We start from the raw sequence: 18,772 nt of genomic DNA on the forward strand, positions 1-18,772 counted from the left end.
GGCCAAGCTAGACACCAATGTTCTGGTATTACAATACAATACAGAAACATCAAAATTTGTATCAAGTGTTAATAATATATGGGAAGCTCATTTTGACAAAGAAATGAAGGAAAAGTTTGGGCATAAACCTAAGGTTGTGTACAGTAGAGGGAGTAATATAAAGAATATTCCTGAAAGTGTCAACAGAAAACAAGGCAAGCAGAGGTCATTGATGTACAAATGTGGTGCTTGCAAGACCTGTAAAAATATAAATGATGGTGCAAATGTCTTTATAGGAAGTTTTGAATACAATAGGATGCCCAGGCAGGTGCAACTGCAACACCACTATGGTGGTTTATTTAGCTACATGCTCGTCATGCCCTCGTTTCTACGTAGGCAAGACCAAAAGAAGGCTATGGGATTGCATTACTGAGCACCTTAGAGACATGAAAAATAGAAAAATGAACAATGCTTTATATGTTCACACTCTAGAATGTCCCAGCTACAAGAGATTTTTATTCTTTGTCATTGATAGAGTACAGAGTGACTCTAGGGGTGGGGGATGATGAATTAGAATTAGAAGCCAGAGAAACTAAATGGCAACTGAGACTAAATGCTTGTTGCAAGTCAGGTTTAAATGATTATTGTTCAATAGCTCCCTTTCTGAAGCAAAGGGCAGCAGAGGTTTAATTTTAAGTGTACTGTGAAAACACTTATCTGACTGCAGCTAACAGATCAACTATGTTTTGAATTTTTAAGTTTATTTTTTTAAGTATGTTTTATATTATGATGTCCATTATTAGGACTATTACTTATATTTTTATCTTGAATGTACTTATTATTGTGGTTTACAGCATGCTATTGTGTACATTACATATTCAGTAGAAGAATGCCTTTAAGTTTAGTCAGGGTAATTTCATTGATGCAAGCAAAATCATGAATAGTTGCTTAAGTAATTAGAGTATATAAAGGAAGTTACATCATAACAGAGTGACTCTGATGAAGCCAATTCATGTTTCTTAGCGAAAGTTCTTAATTGGTTTTACTTTGACAGTGTTTAATAAACTAGTCTTTCACACAAATACTGCCTTGGTGGCTTGCTTTTTTATTTTTATTACTGTTTATCAGTCCACACAGTTAGCATATATATATATATATATATATATATATATATATATATATATATATATGTATATATATATATATATATATATATATATATATATACACATATGTGCCACATACTGATAGCTAGGGTAATCATGTGTGAGGGGGATAGTGGGAGGCATACATAGCTGTCTGTATGCACAGACATATTTCCACGTAACTGTTCTTTGGGTGGAAGAGACAAGAAACATGGGCTCAAGTTAACGAAGTGTAGTAGCATGCCCAGTGTGACTGTCAGTACTTACAAGGTTATTCCAGGCCAGACCTACCTGTAATCCAGCCCAGGATTTTGTGTGGTGCAGACCATTGCCTCCTGCACCTGTTTCCACACTCCAGCACCTCCTTGATATTTTGTCCAAGTCATTCCCCAGCTGTTTGCTGAACATAATATGTGACTCATACCTATCAGCTGTACAGATTTGCACAGAATGTTCAGATATTTTCCTCATATATGTTACATAACATTGTGGTTTTCTGGAACATTAGTGACAAACCATTAAAGAGTGACATTAGGAAATAATGACAGACATTTGAGATTCAGACTGCAGACACTTCAGAAGATTCATGGTAATGCAAGACCTGTTGTTCTATCCATTCTTTATGTTTGTAAGTGCAATATTTAACACTTGCCTCTATTTTTGGGCCTTTTTCCCACTTATATTTATGACTTTGGCTAGATTTTTTGCTGTAAGAGGTTGAGAGGTTTGATGTGACTGGGATACATGCTGTAACACCACAGTCAGGGTGACAGTTTGCATACCTCTCTCTGTACATGTTTTTGCAGAATGTCTGGCCTATTGCCCCATATGTCTGTTCTGTTCCTCAAATAGTTGTGTTTTCCAGTATGGTACTGTAAAATGCAATACTGAAGTGTTGAAACTACGGAGACATTTTAGTGAAGGCTTTTACATCTGCAGCTAAGCTGACCTGTTGCAACCTGCTGTTATACAAGCCACCTTCTAAGTTACTCATGCCGTGTATAATGTCTGTCTGTAGATTTGTCCCTCTGTCCCACCCATTTTCTCTGGCTTTGTGCAGCTGTCTTACAGTAACAGATTGCAGCATTATGACATTCTGTGGGACTCCTACCATATAAGTAAGTGACATGCAAAAGTTGTAGATGCTGCCAGCTTTGAACCTTCAGCACTGTCACTAATGCTAATTTCCTTAGCCCAGTGAGTCACACAAGCCACTGGAGAGAGAGGTTTAATTCCTCACACTATCAACAGCATACATTGAGCCCTGCATTTTGTGGGTAAAATATGTGGTCAGGTTGTATGTCACAGCCTTGGAAATGTGTGGTCTGCTGATATATCCTTGCAAACATGCCCTGTTACTGCAGTTGTATGGGAACACAGATGTGTTGGGGGTAGCGGACTCCGGCATTGACAGCCATGCATCTGTCCTATGACCCCACTGTTTGGCATTTCCCTTGCATAATACAGTGGGGTTTCCTGCCATGTGACCTAATGATTATTATGGGGCATTCAGTTGTGTGGTAGTTTTTCCTGATTATTGAGTAATGTAGGTGGAGATAGGTACAAATGAGATAATAGAAGGAAAAGGAATAAAAATGTTAGTAGGTAACTACATAGGTGAACATATGTTAGCAGCAGAAATAGAGCAGTTATGGGTTGACCACGTTACTATGGTACCTCTTTTGACAAATGGGCAGATCAGTAGATATTTTTTGAAGAGAAATATAAATGAATATATCTATAGCTGGAACTGCAAAAAAGAAAAAAAAAGAAAGAGTATAATACAGTATATAAAGAAATGTTACAGCATTTGTTGTGAGGTAAAGCACAGTGTGTTGTAGGGGAAAATCCCACAACAGCTCTTTATATTTTTCTTAGTACTGTTTATAGTTTTCTATAAGTTTATATATTTCTTTTTATTTTGTGTTTATGCCACACCTACTACTTTACTCAGGAAGATTAGAAGGGCCTCCCTGAGAAATGATCTTTCCACATTTTTTTTATTTCTTTACACACATCATCTAGCTTATTACATGCTGTGTTAACCTCTGTACTCAAGTACCATGAGACATACCTCCATGGACTACATGAAAAGGGACATGGAGGAGCTCTCCGATCTTGTAGCCCAGGCAGGTATGACCCTCGTCCTGAGTAGCATCCTGCCATCACACAGAATGATACCACAGCACAAGGACAAAATGATTGACTTCAACAATTGGCTAAGCTTCTGGTGTCATTCTAAGGGAATCCAGTATCTGTCTGCCTGGGGTGACATGATTGACAGACCACACTGCTTTGCCAGAGATGGCCTGCACCTGCCAGTTTTGGGATTCCGGATACTGGCAAAGGCTCTTGCCACCCCTATATTGCCCTTTTTAGGCAAGGTTCAAATGACAAATTCAACACCATAACAGGTACAAGCAAGCAAAACCTGAGGATAATGCTACTCAATGCTAGAAGTCTAAACCTCAAAATGCACTCACTCGAGACACTCCTTAAAATGGAGAATATCAACATCTGTGCAGTGGCAGAGACCTGGTTTAAAGCTCCAGAGAGCACCCCTGCATTACCAGGTTATATTTTATACCACACCTTTCAGCCACTAAACCCGGACTGAAACACTAAAGGTGGAGGCATGTCCATATTCATTAAGGATATCCACACCTCCAAGCTAGTTGCTCAGCATAATGCATCCGAGATTATCCAAGTTCAACTAAATTTGGGCAAATCTGTAATCCAGATTGTAGCTTGCTACAGACCCCCCACCCTGCCCCAGGATTCCAACTCCTGTTTTGTTGATACACTGGAAAATATTAAGGTACAACCCAACACCCTAATAATGGGTGATTTCAACTACCCCACCATTAACTGGGAAAACTACTCATGTACCAAATATTTAGATTCATAGGTTAATAGGTAGGTACTAGGCTATCTGCTCGAGGGCATTTATAAGCCTAGCCAGAGTGTGTCGGCTTTCGCCCTCCCATTGATTAATTAACTGAGCCTCTGTCGAGCAGAGCCAATGAAGTGATCCCAGGGATGTACTTTCTGTTACACATCCACTCGTCAAGGCTTCTCTTGAAGAGTGTTAGTGAAGGGCTCTGCCTAATGTAGTTAGGAATTTTGTTCCAAAGCATGGGGAGTCTCTGTGACAGGAATCTATCCCTCCAGCATGTTCTATTTATTGTTGTGGTGAAGTTTAGCTCACTAGAGTGCGTGGCTCGCAGTGACATGGATTTCTTTAGGTGGAGCATGTCCATCAATTCTGAGTTGGACATGGCTTTGTAAGTCAGGCAGAGATCACCTCTGAGTAAGCGATATGCCACTGAATACAGCCGGAGTTTTTTTAGTCGGGCTGCATAGGACATATGTTTGAGGCTAGTAATCCTCTTGGTGAGGTACCTTTGTGGTCTTTCAAGCTGTTGGAAGTGTCTTGTGAGGTACATCCCAAATGGGGCATTGTACTCTATGATGGGTCTGATGAGTGATGAATAGAGGGGCACTATAACCTCTTTATTTCTAGATGCCAGCCCCTTAGTAATTAGATAGGCCACATATAAGGATTTCCTAACTACTTTGGCAATATGATTGTCAAAGAAGAGATTACTATCTATCTGGGTCCCCAGATTTCTTATTACCTCTTCTGTATTAAGGGGGCTGCCACCTATGTGGTAATTCATGGGTGTTTTGTTTTTCCCAAATGGGATGACTATGCATTTTTTGGCATTTAGCTTGAGGCCATGACTTTGACACCAGGTGTCTGTCTCAGTAAGGCCTTTTTGGAGGATGTCCGTGTCAGCCAGAGAGTCAATTATGGCTCCCAGTTTGCAGTCATCAGCGAACTTGGTTAGCCATAGTCCTCCTGTGTTTGCCTGTACTTCTGAGAAATATATGCCAAACAGTAGGGGTCCCAGAACTGAGCCTTGTGGGACACCACTTGTTACTGGTTTAGAATCGGACCTGGAGCCTGCTATTCTTACCATGTGAATTCTGTCTGTAAGCCAGTTGTCAACCCATCTTGTGACGTAGGGGTTTATGTTCAGGCCGATGAGTTTTTCTATAATACCTGAGCGAGGAATGGTGTCAAACACCTTGGCGAGATCAAGGTAGGCTGTGTGAACCACCTTTCCCTCGTCTATGGCCTTGGTAACTGCCTCGAAGAAGTCAACCAGGTTTAGTAGGCATGATCTGCCCTTAACAAAACCGAACTGGATCGGGTCAAGTGTTTGGAGGTTCCCAATGTCTTTGTTAATGAGTTCCATGATGATGCGCTCCATAGCCTTGCAGACCAGGCTAGTCAGGCTTATGGGGCGATAGTTACCAGGGTCAGTTTCTAATGATCTTGCAGTAAACCTGTCTCTCATGTCCCACTCAGGATGTGGCATTCTCCTTAAAGTTCCAGCACATTCACTTGCACATGCACACACTTTCACACTTCATTTCCAGCAAATGTGCTGTATGTTGAGTGGCTATCATTAAATGCCATGTCCTTGACAAGGTATCATGCCAGACTTCTGTCAATTAGGTTACCTTCTAATGTACCATGGCGGACCATACTACCGCCTACATCCATGATGGGTAGAGGGTAGTAACCTGTTCACTCCTATCCACCTCAGCTATCCCTGTTCAGCAAATAGGATGCCAAGGTCACTGGACCATAGTCATGCCTTCATCCTTTAGCCTGCAGCTGGTGCTTTGATGACTTATTCATTGAGCTGTATGAATACAGTCTAAGCTTGTTATATTTTATGACATGTTGGAGGATTTTCTTAAAAATATCTCTGAATTTAAATGGACTCTTGTTTGCTAGATTATCCCAGTTAACACATGGAATAAATAAATAAATAAATAAAGCAAATAAATAATAATACTATTTGCTTGTTCTGGACAGTAGAGCAAATACTTTTATTGTAGTATTTTGCAGTATAATGCACTTTGATTAATTGTACTTACAATGTTACTTGTTCAGATATTTCTGCTATGGTCTTTTATGTCTTAGCTATACAACATGCAATGCTTAACTGTGACCCCATTCAAGAATGTGGTGTTTTGTAAGCTGTCTACATAACTGAATGTAAGAAGAGTACAAAAACAAAAGCAAGTTGCTACTCTGTTGTTTAGTGGGGGCAATGCCAAAAACAGAGCAAGGTGATACAGTCTTTTTTTCAGACCACAATCAGGCTGGTTAACAGTATTCACACAGCACAATAGCCCAGACACAATTCTCAGTAGGTAAAACAATTATTTACTTTTCTCTCTGCCAGCCTGATGATCTGCTAACCTGTGCCATGTTGCCAAACTCTTTCTCAGTCACTCATCCCAAGATTTATGACCCTAACACAGATGTACAAAATATTACTTTTAATGCCTTTTTAAACATTGATGGGAACATATGAACCGTCATTCAGAAATTCTTGACCTAGGAGGACAGAATTATTCAAAATGTTTTCCTCATTTGCCTTCAGTGTTTGCTAGGGATCTGAAAAATGCTACCAAGGAAGACAGTATTATGAGGTATGATAAAAATCCTTCAAATATAAATGTTTATCAGTGATCCCTGTCTCAGCCTGTATCATGGCAACATGTAGGCTAATTAAAGCGGCAAACAGTTGTTAGCACTGCAAAAGAATCATTCTTGCTCATAATTAAAAAATCCAACTCATTTTAAAATGTAATAAATGGCAATATGTGAATAGCCACCTTCCAAACCAGAGCACCATATGCAAATGTCTAATTTCACTATGACTGAGGCTGGTAGCAACAACATCATGGTAGGTGTACCTGTGCTTCAATAACTGAGATGTTCAGAAAGGGATTAACTGTTATTGAAGGGTGTAGAGTATCTCAGTCTATGTCTTTGCAGTTTGAGTAACAGTGAAAGGGATACTGAAAGACACTGCATGTTTTAATGTAGTCCAAATATGTATTAAAAGTTACAAGTCTGTTACAGGGAGACCTGAGAGCACTCTTAAGGGCAGTATAAGTAGAGTTAGAGTGAATCAGACACAGGAGTGCAGGATGACACCTCACGGCAAGTCTGTGCTATAATTATTGAGACTGAGCTGCTCTGCAAGAGAACAGAAAGTGTGGGGTGCCTGTTAAAATTCTGAGGTGAATAACTGTAGTCTTTAGAACACTGGAACTGTTAACAGCAATTTGCAGTGGAGGTGAATGCATTCATGTAATAGAAAAGGAATAGAGTTTGTTGTTTCATTTTTTTTTTTAATTTGTTTGATGTGTTTGAACATCTGGCAAAGGAACATTTGTAGCTTATTGTGTGTTTCATTGTTTAGCACTGGCAACATGAGTTTAGACAGCTTAATAAGACTCTGGAACTTTGATATATTGTGTGGAGTTTAAAGTGGGAAGAAAGAAATGTATGAAACAACCATAATGTAAACATAATTTGTCCTCTTTGACTGCACCTCAGAGGAAGGTATCCACTATAAATGCCTGAGCATTTCATTTACTTCTTTTAAGTTCAAAGAAAGTTTATTAATATTCTCTTGTAGCCAGGTTGTTGATTAAAGTAATTTGTTCCCCATGGAGTCCTGTAATTCTTTGCAAAAATAAGAAATAAAGAAAAGATGGGTTGTGAAAGGTTATGAAAAAGAAAGTCATGTGGTAGTATACTGTAACAAATATGGAGTCTATGTCAAATTCAGGCTTGCGGTAGATGTGGCTGTACACATAAATGGTCATTAGTATTCAAACATGGGTCCACTGATATCAGCATTCCCATTGAAAACTGAGCATATCCTAATATAAGGAAGTCCATCTGCTGAAGTCTTCTTGAGTAGCCATTGTTCTATTGGAAAATGTCATGTTCTCTCAGCATTAAAATATTTTATGTGGGAAAAAGAAAAACATGAGAAATATCAGGGTTGTTCTGCAAAGTCTGGGTGGTTGATTGCAGGATGCGTGATCCATAACACTGCTGGTAACCATAACTCCCAGCTGTCCAGATTTTTGCAGAATGTCCATGATTTTTTCCCTGTCATACATAACATTGTTGATTTTGTGGTCAATCACTGAGAATGTTTGCCAGTCAAGAATACCAGACATTAGAGTTTCGTACTTTATACAGTTCAGAAAATGCACATTGATACCAAAACCTGTTGTTCTATTTACTTGCATTTTGGTTACTGGGGGTGCATTCTGGCCTTTGTTCCACTATTATTTTTGGTTTTATCAAGAATTATTGAAAAAGGAGCCAACACATCAGCAATATTGAAAAAAAAATGACAAAGACAAAGAAAGTGAGAAACTGTTCTCCTCCGTCTTGCTTCTTTTGCACTGTGCTGATATATTGTACAATTTTGCAGATGTAGGGGCCACACTCATGCATAGTACATCAGTGTGCAATGCAAGAAGTAGAAGAACATTGTTATAGAATGAAATTATTTAAGAAAGGCAATTTCATTCTTAAATGATGTCATAGTATAATCACAACAATTTACTCCTGTGTGTGGATATCACAGGATTTACCCATGGCAGTTTTTTCATCTCTCGGGCTTCACCCTCCTAAACAAACCAGCCCATCTGTGGGCAAATTCTATGATACTGACATGCAGTCATGGATTACTGCTAAAGAAAATTACATTTATCTAAAGTGTGCATATAGAGCATACAAACGTGTTAAAATGTGCAAGTTGCTGAACAAAAATATGAAAATAAACTGTTTTGGTACTGTAGAAGTAAAAATATAGGATACATTGAAGTCTGGTAATGAATTTGAGAAAGTGTGATAGAAGTTCAGGGCAGTCCACTGGAAAAAAATTCAGAACTACTTGACAGAATGGAGAATTGCAACTAGTCATGTTTAGTGCAATATCTTGAAAGGAAAAATACTTCTAAATGGTTGAGTCTTAGTGAATGACTAGACAGTGAGAGAGAGAGTAGATATATCTACATTGATAACCTGCTGTATCCACCAGGATCACACTTAACACCTTGTAGATGTGTTACGCCACATTTTTCACAACTCACACAGAAAGCAGAGTCACATCACCATGAATGAAAATATGTTTTGGGTAAATATCTACATGAAAAAATGGCCTGTTTTAAAAAAATGGAAATATGTAGAGCATCCAAGCCTGATTTTGGGCACACATGTTCAGACTGGATGATATACACTTGTTAAAACAAGGGAAGAAAATGTTTTCAGTAGATATATGGTGATATTTGACAAATACAAGACAGGAATTTTGCCAGGTTGACAATTTAACATTTTGCTGGATAGCGAAATTTGATGTATCTCTGAAAGTTGTTAATGCTAGCAGCATTAGTAGTAAAGTTTTTTTATTGCAAAATGTGCTATGTTCTCATGATATTCATGTCCCCCCATAGGATCATAGCTGCTCAAGACTTGCAGGATTGCCCTTTCCACTCAGTATCGGAATTAAATGTTTGTCTTAGTTTTTTTTACATAAAATTAACTTTCTTCCACTAGGAGGATTTGCTGCCTACAAAAAATATTTTATATCGTGGACAATATATATACTGACACCTTTGGGTGCCACTTGGATTGCAAGATTGCCCCTTCCACTCAGTATCAAAAGTTGCTGGTTTCCCTGTCTTATTGCATCAGTTTGCATAAAATTATTTTTATTCCTCTAGGCGGATTTGCAGCCTGGAAATATATTTTTCATTGAGGACAATATATAGACTGACACCTTTGGTTGTCATTAGGCTTGCAAGATTGCTCTTTCTACTCAGTATTGAAACTCATTGGTATTTCTGTCTTTCTGCATCATTCTGCATAAAATTATCTTTTCCCCACTAGGAGTATTTGCAGCCTGCAAAAATTTTTTTTTAGTGTGAACAATATATATAAACTGATACCTTTTGGTGCCACTGGGTAATCTGTTAAAGCGATCTATACCACCAAGCTTGCAGCCAGTGCTACTGCTAAAGGAAAATGATACTTCACATGTTAGTGTATTTCAGGCTTCTTGAAAACAATTCCATTATAATGCATGGCTTTCTGATCCATGAGCAACTTTTTAACTTTCTGTGCTCCACTGTCTTGTTGAGTTACTCATATTATATTACCAAAAGCACACACAATGCTATTTAAACCTTCCTTTACCTTCACTACCTTTGATTGTTTTTCTTGGATTAAAACCTCCATCTGTGAGGGGTTCCAAAACACTCCATTCACATTTACTACACCGGGGCTCACTGCGTTCCCCTACCCTACCTTCTAGTTCCACCCAACCCTCCTTGTATACATTTTTGCTGCACATGTCCCCTCTACTTCCTCATTTTTATTCTGTCCTCTTCCTGCTAGCCTAACCGATCCCTTCTAATATCTCATTATCCAATATCATTCACCCAAATGCTTTACAATCTTGTCACCTTACCTCTACACTTAATTTTTTTGTTGCTTCTCATTTAATTTACTCTTCTGTATAATTATAACTTTACAAGCTATACTTTTTATTCTTCTTTTCCCCGTTTACAACGTTCACTTCTCCTTCCTTATAAAGTCCTTCAGTAGTCCCATTTCTTTCAGAATATTGATCCAAAATGTAATACCCACAAACTTTTTATTATACATATCACCTACTTAATTATTCTCTTGGTAGTACTCCCTCTAATTCAAAATTTCACCCTACTACACCATGGTTTATTTTACATTTCTCTTAGTGACTCTACTCTTTTAAAACCTTGCCTTTCTCCATCCATATAATAAGGAACTACCGTGCCTGGAATCTCCAGCAAACCAGTTCCACTCCCCCCCCCCTTATATTCCTCCCTTCTCCTATAACATCTTTTCCTTTACACTCAACTATGATCTCCCCTTAACTACTCCATAGTCTTCTCTATCCACCATGTCATAGTTGTGCATCTGCACTATTCATGTGATGTCACCTTATTACTTACCATGGTAATCTCACACTTTACTTACACTCACACACTACCAGCCACCCTGCCCATACTTTAGATACACTTTCCTTCATACCTATTTCTTTAGATTTATTTAATGATCAACCTATTCACCTTGTCAAATATAAAACATCTAACCATTCAGGTCACTTTGACATAATTTGGAATAAATTCAGAACCTTTGTAAAAAAAAAAACTAAGCCCAATCCTCTCTTCTCTAAAGTCACTCTTTGTGGTGTCTTTCATCCCTATCACAGCCCCTCAGCCTCATCCATTCAATACTCCTGTGCCCCTAACTGCCGTACAACATCAACAAATCTTTTCCTTACCTCCGTTAACGTTTGTAGTATTGTAAACAATGTTACAGATCTACAAGCATAGTGTTATTGATACTTAGATATTATTGTCATTGCCAAATCATGGCTAAAAAACATATAAAAGATTCTGAAATTTTCTCCCCTGAATACAGTGTAATTAGATGCGACAGAATACATGGAAAAGGAGCAGGTGCTGAAATTATAAACAATAAATGTCTAATTTTCTCTCCCCTTTGTTACCAACCTTTCAAAATGCAGAACGTCTTATTGCTCTTCTCAGTGTTAATTAACATAAGGAGCTTTGTATAGTTGCCTTCTATATACCACCAGATAATAATATCAGCTTAGTAGAAGAAATTCTTTGCTTGTGAACTACTAATGTTACTAGTGAAGCCATTATCTTAGGCAATGTTAACAATTACTGGTTATCTGTGACATCTAACACCTCACCTTCTAGTCTTAACTTGTATAGGTTCAAACAGCTAATCTCTTCTACTCAGCTCAACAAATTGAATCCAAAGAGTTCTACCCTCAACTGGATACTTGTCAAAGACTCCAGCAAGTATGCTAACTCAGGGGTACTACCCGATTCCCATAGTGACAATCACCCTATATTCACCAGTAGAGAAATCAACCACTAACTAAAAAGCATCAATATATAACTACCCAAAATCTTTCTAGTTTTCATCCTCACACGTTCAATAAATCTCCACTCAAAATCCTACCCCTAGACAAAGCTGTTAACAAATTCAACAATATATTTATGAAGTGTGTTTTTTGGGCATCAAAGAAATATTAAATTGAACTACTGCACATCAAAGGTTACTCAACAAATAGCACTTTTAATGAACAGGCATGTCTTCAAAAATAAAGTCACCAAATGACCATAGTTGGCCAAAATAAAGGAACTGTAATCTACTACTAGCTTGCTGGTAACATAGTTTAACAGAACTTGCCCAATTTAGTCCCAACTCAGAGCTGGTATATATAATTAGCGGGGGGGGGGGTGTGTGGAGGGCACAAAAATGGAAAGATTGAAACTTGAACCCATATATCAGCAAGTATATGTTGAAAATAGATCTATAACCACCTGTACCATGATGAGCTATAACACTGTAATAACAACTATAAATTAAAAATGGTATGGTGATGTAATTTATTTAGGCTTAACTTCAGCATTTCCTAGGGTCATACACCAAACACTGGTCAATAAATTAGAATAAATAGGTACTGGTTTACTCTTGATAAGATGGATAGCTGCATGGCTTGCAAATAGGACATGGCTAGTATCATACAGCAAGTGGACAGGTGAAATTCTAGGTTACAGTTCAGTTAGGGTGTGTCACAGGGTTCTGTCTGAGGCCAATACTTCTTTTGGTTGTATCTTTCAGATCTATCTCTTTCATCTCAGATGTTCTACAGTCTCTATGTAGATGAAGTGAAAACAGGTAAACTGATTACATGTGTTACAGATATGGCCTGTGTGCAAAAGAACTTGAAGAAATTGACTGTTTGGGCACAGGAGTTCAATATGTTAAAAAACTAAGCATATGAGATTTGGGAGACATAAACTCAAAGGTGAATATTTAATAAAGCAGACAGTGATTGAAACTATAGATTCAATTAAGGACCTAGGTATATGGGTAGATCCAGCTGTGAGTTTTTCTAATCATATCAACCAATTGGTTAATGATAGTTTTAGAACTGTAGGTTGAAATATAAGAAAAATATGTAAACCATATAAGAAAACAAACGTGAGTAAATTGGAAAGAGTCCATGGGAAGTAAAGCAAGATCATCCCTGGATGTGAAAATTTAAGTTATTATGAAAAACTAAAATATTAGAACTTATACGGTGTCTCATATAGACATTTAAGAGGAGACCTTATTCAGGTATACAGGACATTTGAAATCTGGAAATGTTTGAAGTTATCAAAACGTAGTGGAGAATAACCAGACAACCTGTGTAAAAGATTCTAAAGGAATGAGAGGTGTACTAATTGGTTCTCTGAGAGAATGGCTGATGCATGGAACAGACTACCAAATTGCATTAAAGCAAGCACTAGTTCAGATATTTTAAGAACAACTTAGACACTTATTATGTAAGTAACTGTTTTGGTATATTGGTAGCCTGGAAGGATATTATTTCCCATGCCTGGACCTGGAATATATATATATATATATATATATATATATATATATATATGTGTGTGTGTGTGTGTATGCATGCATGTATGTATTCATGCATGTTTGTATGCATGCAAGTTAATTTTAAACAGTCAGTGTAACTTAATGCATGTTATCATGACCAAACAAAAAACAAACAAAAATATCGACATGCATTGCAAAAGAAAACAACTAAAATTTATATAACATGAAACAAGAAGACAAGTAAAGTCGATGCATCATGAAGCAACACAAATAAAAAAGGGAGTGATGAGATTAACATGTACACTACTTTATGTCAGTGTAGATATATAGATGTTTGCACTTAGATTTTTGGAATAAAATGGAAATACTAGGACATCAGCTACCGTACATAAAGATTTAGTTACCTGTTCAAGTGAAGGGAACGGAGGGAATGTGAACCAGGTGATGATGGGTACAGATCGTTGTCAGAATGGCTCAGGGTTATGTTAAGACATCTTGATATGGTAGAGTTGGTAGTAGACGTGGAAATGAATTCTGTTTGTGTTAGCATTTATTAGGTAAAGTAAGGCCAATTTCATTGAACATTATCCTTTATGAAAGGGGTGATGTAAACAGTAGAACAGTGCAGAGAACCTTGCCATGCAACTTCTAGGTAGTGTATTAGAAAATAAATCATATTCTGGAGTACTCAAACCGAGAGCTAAAATGTTCACTAAGCAAGCAAATGCTAGGCAATTATTGAATTATTCATAATAACAACATTTTTGGGAAGTTCTTCTTAGGCAATTGGATCTTCTGACTTTGAGCACCTAGCAGGAAGTAACAGAGATGTATAATAAAACTCACCTCTGCTGTTCTTTTTCAGATTTTGGAAATCCTGGTTTGGAAAAAGTAGAAGGAATATAAAGAGAGCAGTAAAGCTGATATGTACTTCATATCATAAACCCCCCTGCTTGCATATGTGTTTAATAATTTTATTTTCTTGTATTAATTATGCAAATGTATTGCTTTCAACTGCTCACTTTGCTGGGAAATGTGTAGTGAATATGCTTTGTGCATAAATTTCATTTCTGTATAAAGAAGATGATTTTAGTATATAGCTTAGAAATGTATTCAATGTGAGAGGTATACACAACAAAGCTTAACAATTATTTGTCTTCAATTTTGGGGAGCCAGCAGTGTCAGAATGCCTTGCACTGTACCACATCTGGCCTCTCATGGCAGCTGCACTTGATTATGTTACATACTTTAAACTATAAACAGACATTGACAAAATTATTGCAGAGTGTCGGGATAGGGTAGGAGATAAACATTTAGTTATCTCAGTGGTATGACTACAAACAAGGAGTAATCTTTTACAAGCATAAAAGAAGCACAGACATACAAAGGCATGAGAATAGTGCAAGGAGCTCTTCAGCTGAAAGGATAACAGACACTTAGATTTTATTGTCATAAGAATCATGGCATTCATAGGAATTTCAATGCAGTTGTGTCTCATGACCATTTACACCTTGCCAAAACTTACCTTCAGGTCCTCCCTTCTCTAGGAGGGCTAGACTAGCCAAGCCTGGAGTGACTTTATGGCTACTTATTGAGTCATTCAGGTTTCATTTAAAGGATGATAGTGTGTCTCAATATATAACCTACAGGGTCAGGCCATTTTGTTCTATAGGTGTGGTAGCTGTAAAGCATGATGAATGTGTCATGTTTTCTGTTTCAGCTGATGAATATTTAGGACCCTCATTCTGGGATTTATGGAACTACTAGACTTGTGGTGATGGATGAGATACAGGACAACTGGGTCTCTAATGTCATGAAATGCAATGTGTAGATCTCCCCAAAAGAGTATATATGATACTGAATAAAGAAATAATGCTTCAAGCCTCTCTCTTGGTAACTCAGAGTCTTTAAGTCTGTGATCTTCTTAGATAAAAACCTCTCAGATCTTTTTAGTTGTTTGACATTTTTAGATCCAGATGACATTTTCATGGTGATTAGCTTTACTATGTAGAAGAATTTTCTAACAACTGTTATCACATGATGATCAAAAAAGAAAGTAAAATTGCAGGAATATATGTTACAATAATTGAAAGCCACATGTAATTAATAAATTGGGCAACATAGTTTACAAATATAACATGCAAGCAGAAATGTTCTGAATATACAGTTGCCAAGTGGCACTATGAAGAGGCAGCTTTGCATTAATATGACTTTTTCTGCCATCAAAATTGGTGCTTCTATATTTGGCTGCTTGTACTGGTTTCTCTTGTAACAAACTAGAAGTTTAAATAGATTGTCAACCTATAGGTTTAGAATTGTTTATGTAGCCAGAAATTGAGGTACCACTGGAGACGTTATTTTGCTTCAGAACAGATTCATCGTGCACTTAATAGAATTCAGCGTTATGAAAAAAACATAGAGCTTTCCATTAGCAAGTCTGTCATTTCAGTATGAGGACTAAGACATGGAAATTAATCAATAAGGACATAAGGAACCTTTAAACACAAGCCCCATCTCAGTTTGGATTTGTCATGCTTACTCAGCCTAGTGGACTTTTTAAAAAGGTCACCAAAGCAATAGATGAAGGCAAAATGGTACATACCACATACCTCGACCTGCCCACCATTTTTAACAGAATCCCCCCTCTCAGGCATAGTAGAAAGAGATCATTCACCATTGGAGTCCCCCCATGGTTCTGTTCTGGGACATCTCCTGTTTGGCATATACTACTGTAAAGTAAAGTCAATACCAAAGAGCTCTGTCTAAGTCTGCAAATGACTGCAAGCTAAGAGCAGTAATTGAATCCTCATATGACTCAGCTATCCTGCAGATAGGTTTGCCCAAATAAATAACTGGTGTCAAAACCACATAGTGAAACTAAATGCCAAAAAATGCATTATTGTTTCCTTTGGGAAGTCATCTATCTTGGGGAACAACCACATTGGCAATACATCTATAAGAGTTGACTCAGTTGTTCAGGATTTGTGGAACTTATGTGAGTAGTAACCTAATGTTCGACCAATATGTGTCCATTATCTTAAGGAAGTCCATGCACAACTTATAATCAAAGGGAGCATGTCTAGATCTAGGAATCTCATTGTCTCCCTTTACTTAGCCCTTATTGAGTATAATGTCCCATTGGCATGTATCTGTCCAGACAAATGCAAGAAATGGAATTCCTACAGAGAAAGTTTCCTAAAAAGATACAAGGCCTAAACAGTATGTCTTACACAGACTGACTCAAAGCCCTGTCTCTATATAAAGTATCCTACAGACTTCTAAGAGGTGATCTGTGTCTGGTGTATAAGGTCACCTCCAACACAATATCGATGGGTGCACTGCACATCAACAAATCAAATGGCATCAGAATACTCAAGTTAGGGATCTAACCTTCTTCTACAGCATAAACAGAATGGTTTGGAGGGACAGGTATATCTCACACAGGATACCACTGCTCTGGAACAGACTCCCCAACCATGTGAAACAAACGTATCCCTGTCCACATTCACGTGCAACTTGGATCTATGGATAGGAAACAGAAAGTTTACCCAGGACTGCCCCATGTAATGTTAATGAACAGAAGCAGCTCCTAAATGCTATATCCCATGCATGGATCCCCTCAAATTATCTATGGTACGATCCAAGTTATTCTCATTAGGGTAATATATAATTATTGACCATGGAATGGGTAAGGCCAATCTAACACAAAAAAGAGGTAGGTTATTTTGAGCATCAAAAGGGAAACTGGTTTTGCTTAAAATGGCTTGTGAGGGCAGTTAACCTAGTACTTACCTATGAACCTATGAGGTTCATTCTGTAGTCTAGAGTTTGACTCCCTCAGTTGTCATTTGCTAACTGTATGACTTCAAGTAAGTTACTTAAAAAGAAAGTTTTCCCAGGTAATTCTTAAAGAAGAAGAGGCTTCTACCACATGAGTTTACCAAGTTATTAAATGGAAAACATAAACAGTCTAACTTATTTTCCAACTATAACAATTACATTAAATTAGATGATTTTTAAAAGATGCACTACACTCCTTATTTAATGGCAAATGAACCCTAGAAGTGAAACAGGGGCATATTTATCATGTTAATTTCATGTGAATTTTCTGCTGTGGTTCTTTTAGAGGAAAATTTTAAAAGGGTATTTCACTAAATAGCTCATTTATGGTATGAATGTATTTAAAGGTGTGCCCTGCGAAAATATTTTATCATTGTACTGATCTGCACAGACCATCTAGAATAATTTAGACAGGACCCTCCCCAGCATTCCCCCACTTCAGTTTATTTTTCCCTGGAAAGGTAGTAGGATACTCCCAGAAGTAAAACTGTTACTGAAGTTTTGAAATAAAAAAAGAATCTGTGAAAACTAACAACTTATATTCATTATAGTGACTTTGACTGCAGCCCAGAATATTCTGTTTCTGGATTTTCAAATAGTTAACAATGTTCCTTTTAATTTTAAATGGTTTTATCTTGAAATATTTTACTGTGAAAAGTTAAAGTATGTTCACATTTCTCTTGTCAGGTTAAATATAAGGAAAACTATGAAAAGTCTAAAGGAAAATGCATTTTTGTTCCGGACACACCTGAACTGAATCATCTGAAAAATGTACAGACCTTTGTTTCAGAGGTAAGGCATGAAAAGCTGAATACATATCAAACGTTAACATTTTAACTGAAAATTGTGTAGTCATGGAGCTTAGGGGGATGATGGCAATAAATTTCAGTATCTTCAAGGCAGTGAGTTATGCTCTGACATAGACAAACAGCTTTGTTAATTACAAAACCATAATAGGAAACAAGATTTATTTGAGTTTGCTGCCAAAGCATAAAAACAGTTTAGACGGCCAGGGCATTTAAGACCACAATCATTTTTCACTCTTGTTCAAGATGTTTCATTCATGCTCAGACTCTTTTGAAAAATGGATTAATTATCTGTTCTTAACTCTTCAGGCATGAACAAAAATCACATGGTGGTACAGAGCAAAACAATGCCATTCAAGTTCTGAAGTTTTTCTGTGCTAGGACAGTTACTGCAGGAATGTCTGCTGCTATCAATAGGTCGGTAAAAATGACCATTTGTAAATTAGCCTTGCCAAATATTTCATTTTCTTATCTACACAATGTTGAACTCAGAATTTAAATTTGGAGCTGTGGGAGAAAACGGCATGGAATATGCTGTTCCCTCATCTTGTGAACATCAACATTTTCCATACTGGTCTTGCCAGTTTATTCTAGCCATTTTCAGATTAGCATTATTTGGTTAACTTTCACAGAGGAAGGATCTC

The 18,772-nt window shown here is 37.4% G+C and overlaps 1 protein-coding gene across 3 annotated transcripts in view; it reads left to right on the forward strand.

Moving 5' to 3' along the window:
* The window catches only part of LOC122796246 (nebulette-like), a 1,283,698-nt gene that overhangs the window by 91,423 nt on the left and 1,173,503 nt on the right, over window positions 1-18,772 (forward strand). For all 3 annotated transcript variants that reach the window (XM_044064567.1, XM_044064568.1, XM_044064569.1), the window contains exon 3: window positions 18,010-18,114. In XM_044064567.1, coding sequence (XP_043920502.1) covers window positions 18,010-18,114 — 105 coding nt within the window. The remainder of the gene's footprint in view (window positions 1-18,009; window positions 18,115-18,772) is intronic.

Source organism: Protopterus annectens, chromosome 3.part0 (genome assembly GCF_019279795.1).
Source record: "Protopterus annectens isolate FY-2018-M chromosome 3.part0, PAN1.0, whole genome shotgun sequence".
NCBI lineage: Eukaryota > Metazoa > Chordata > Ceratodontiformes > Protopteridae > Protopterus > Protopterus annectens.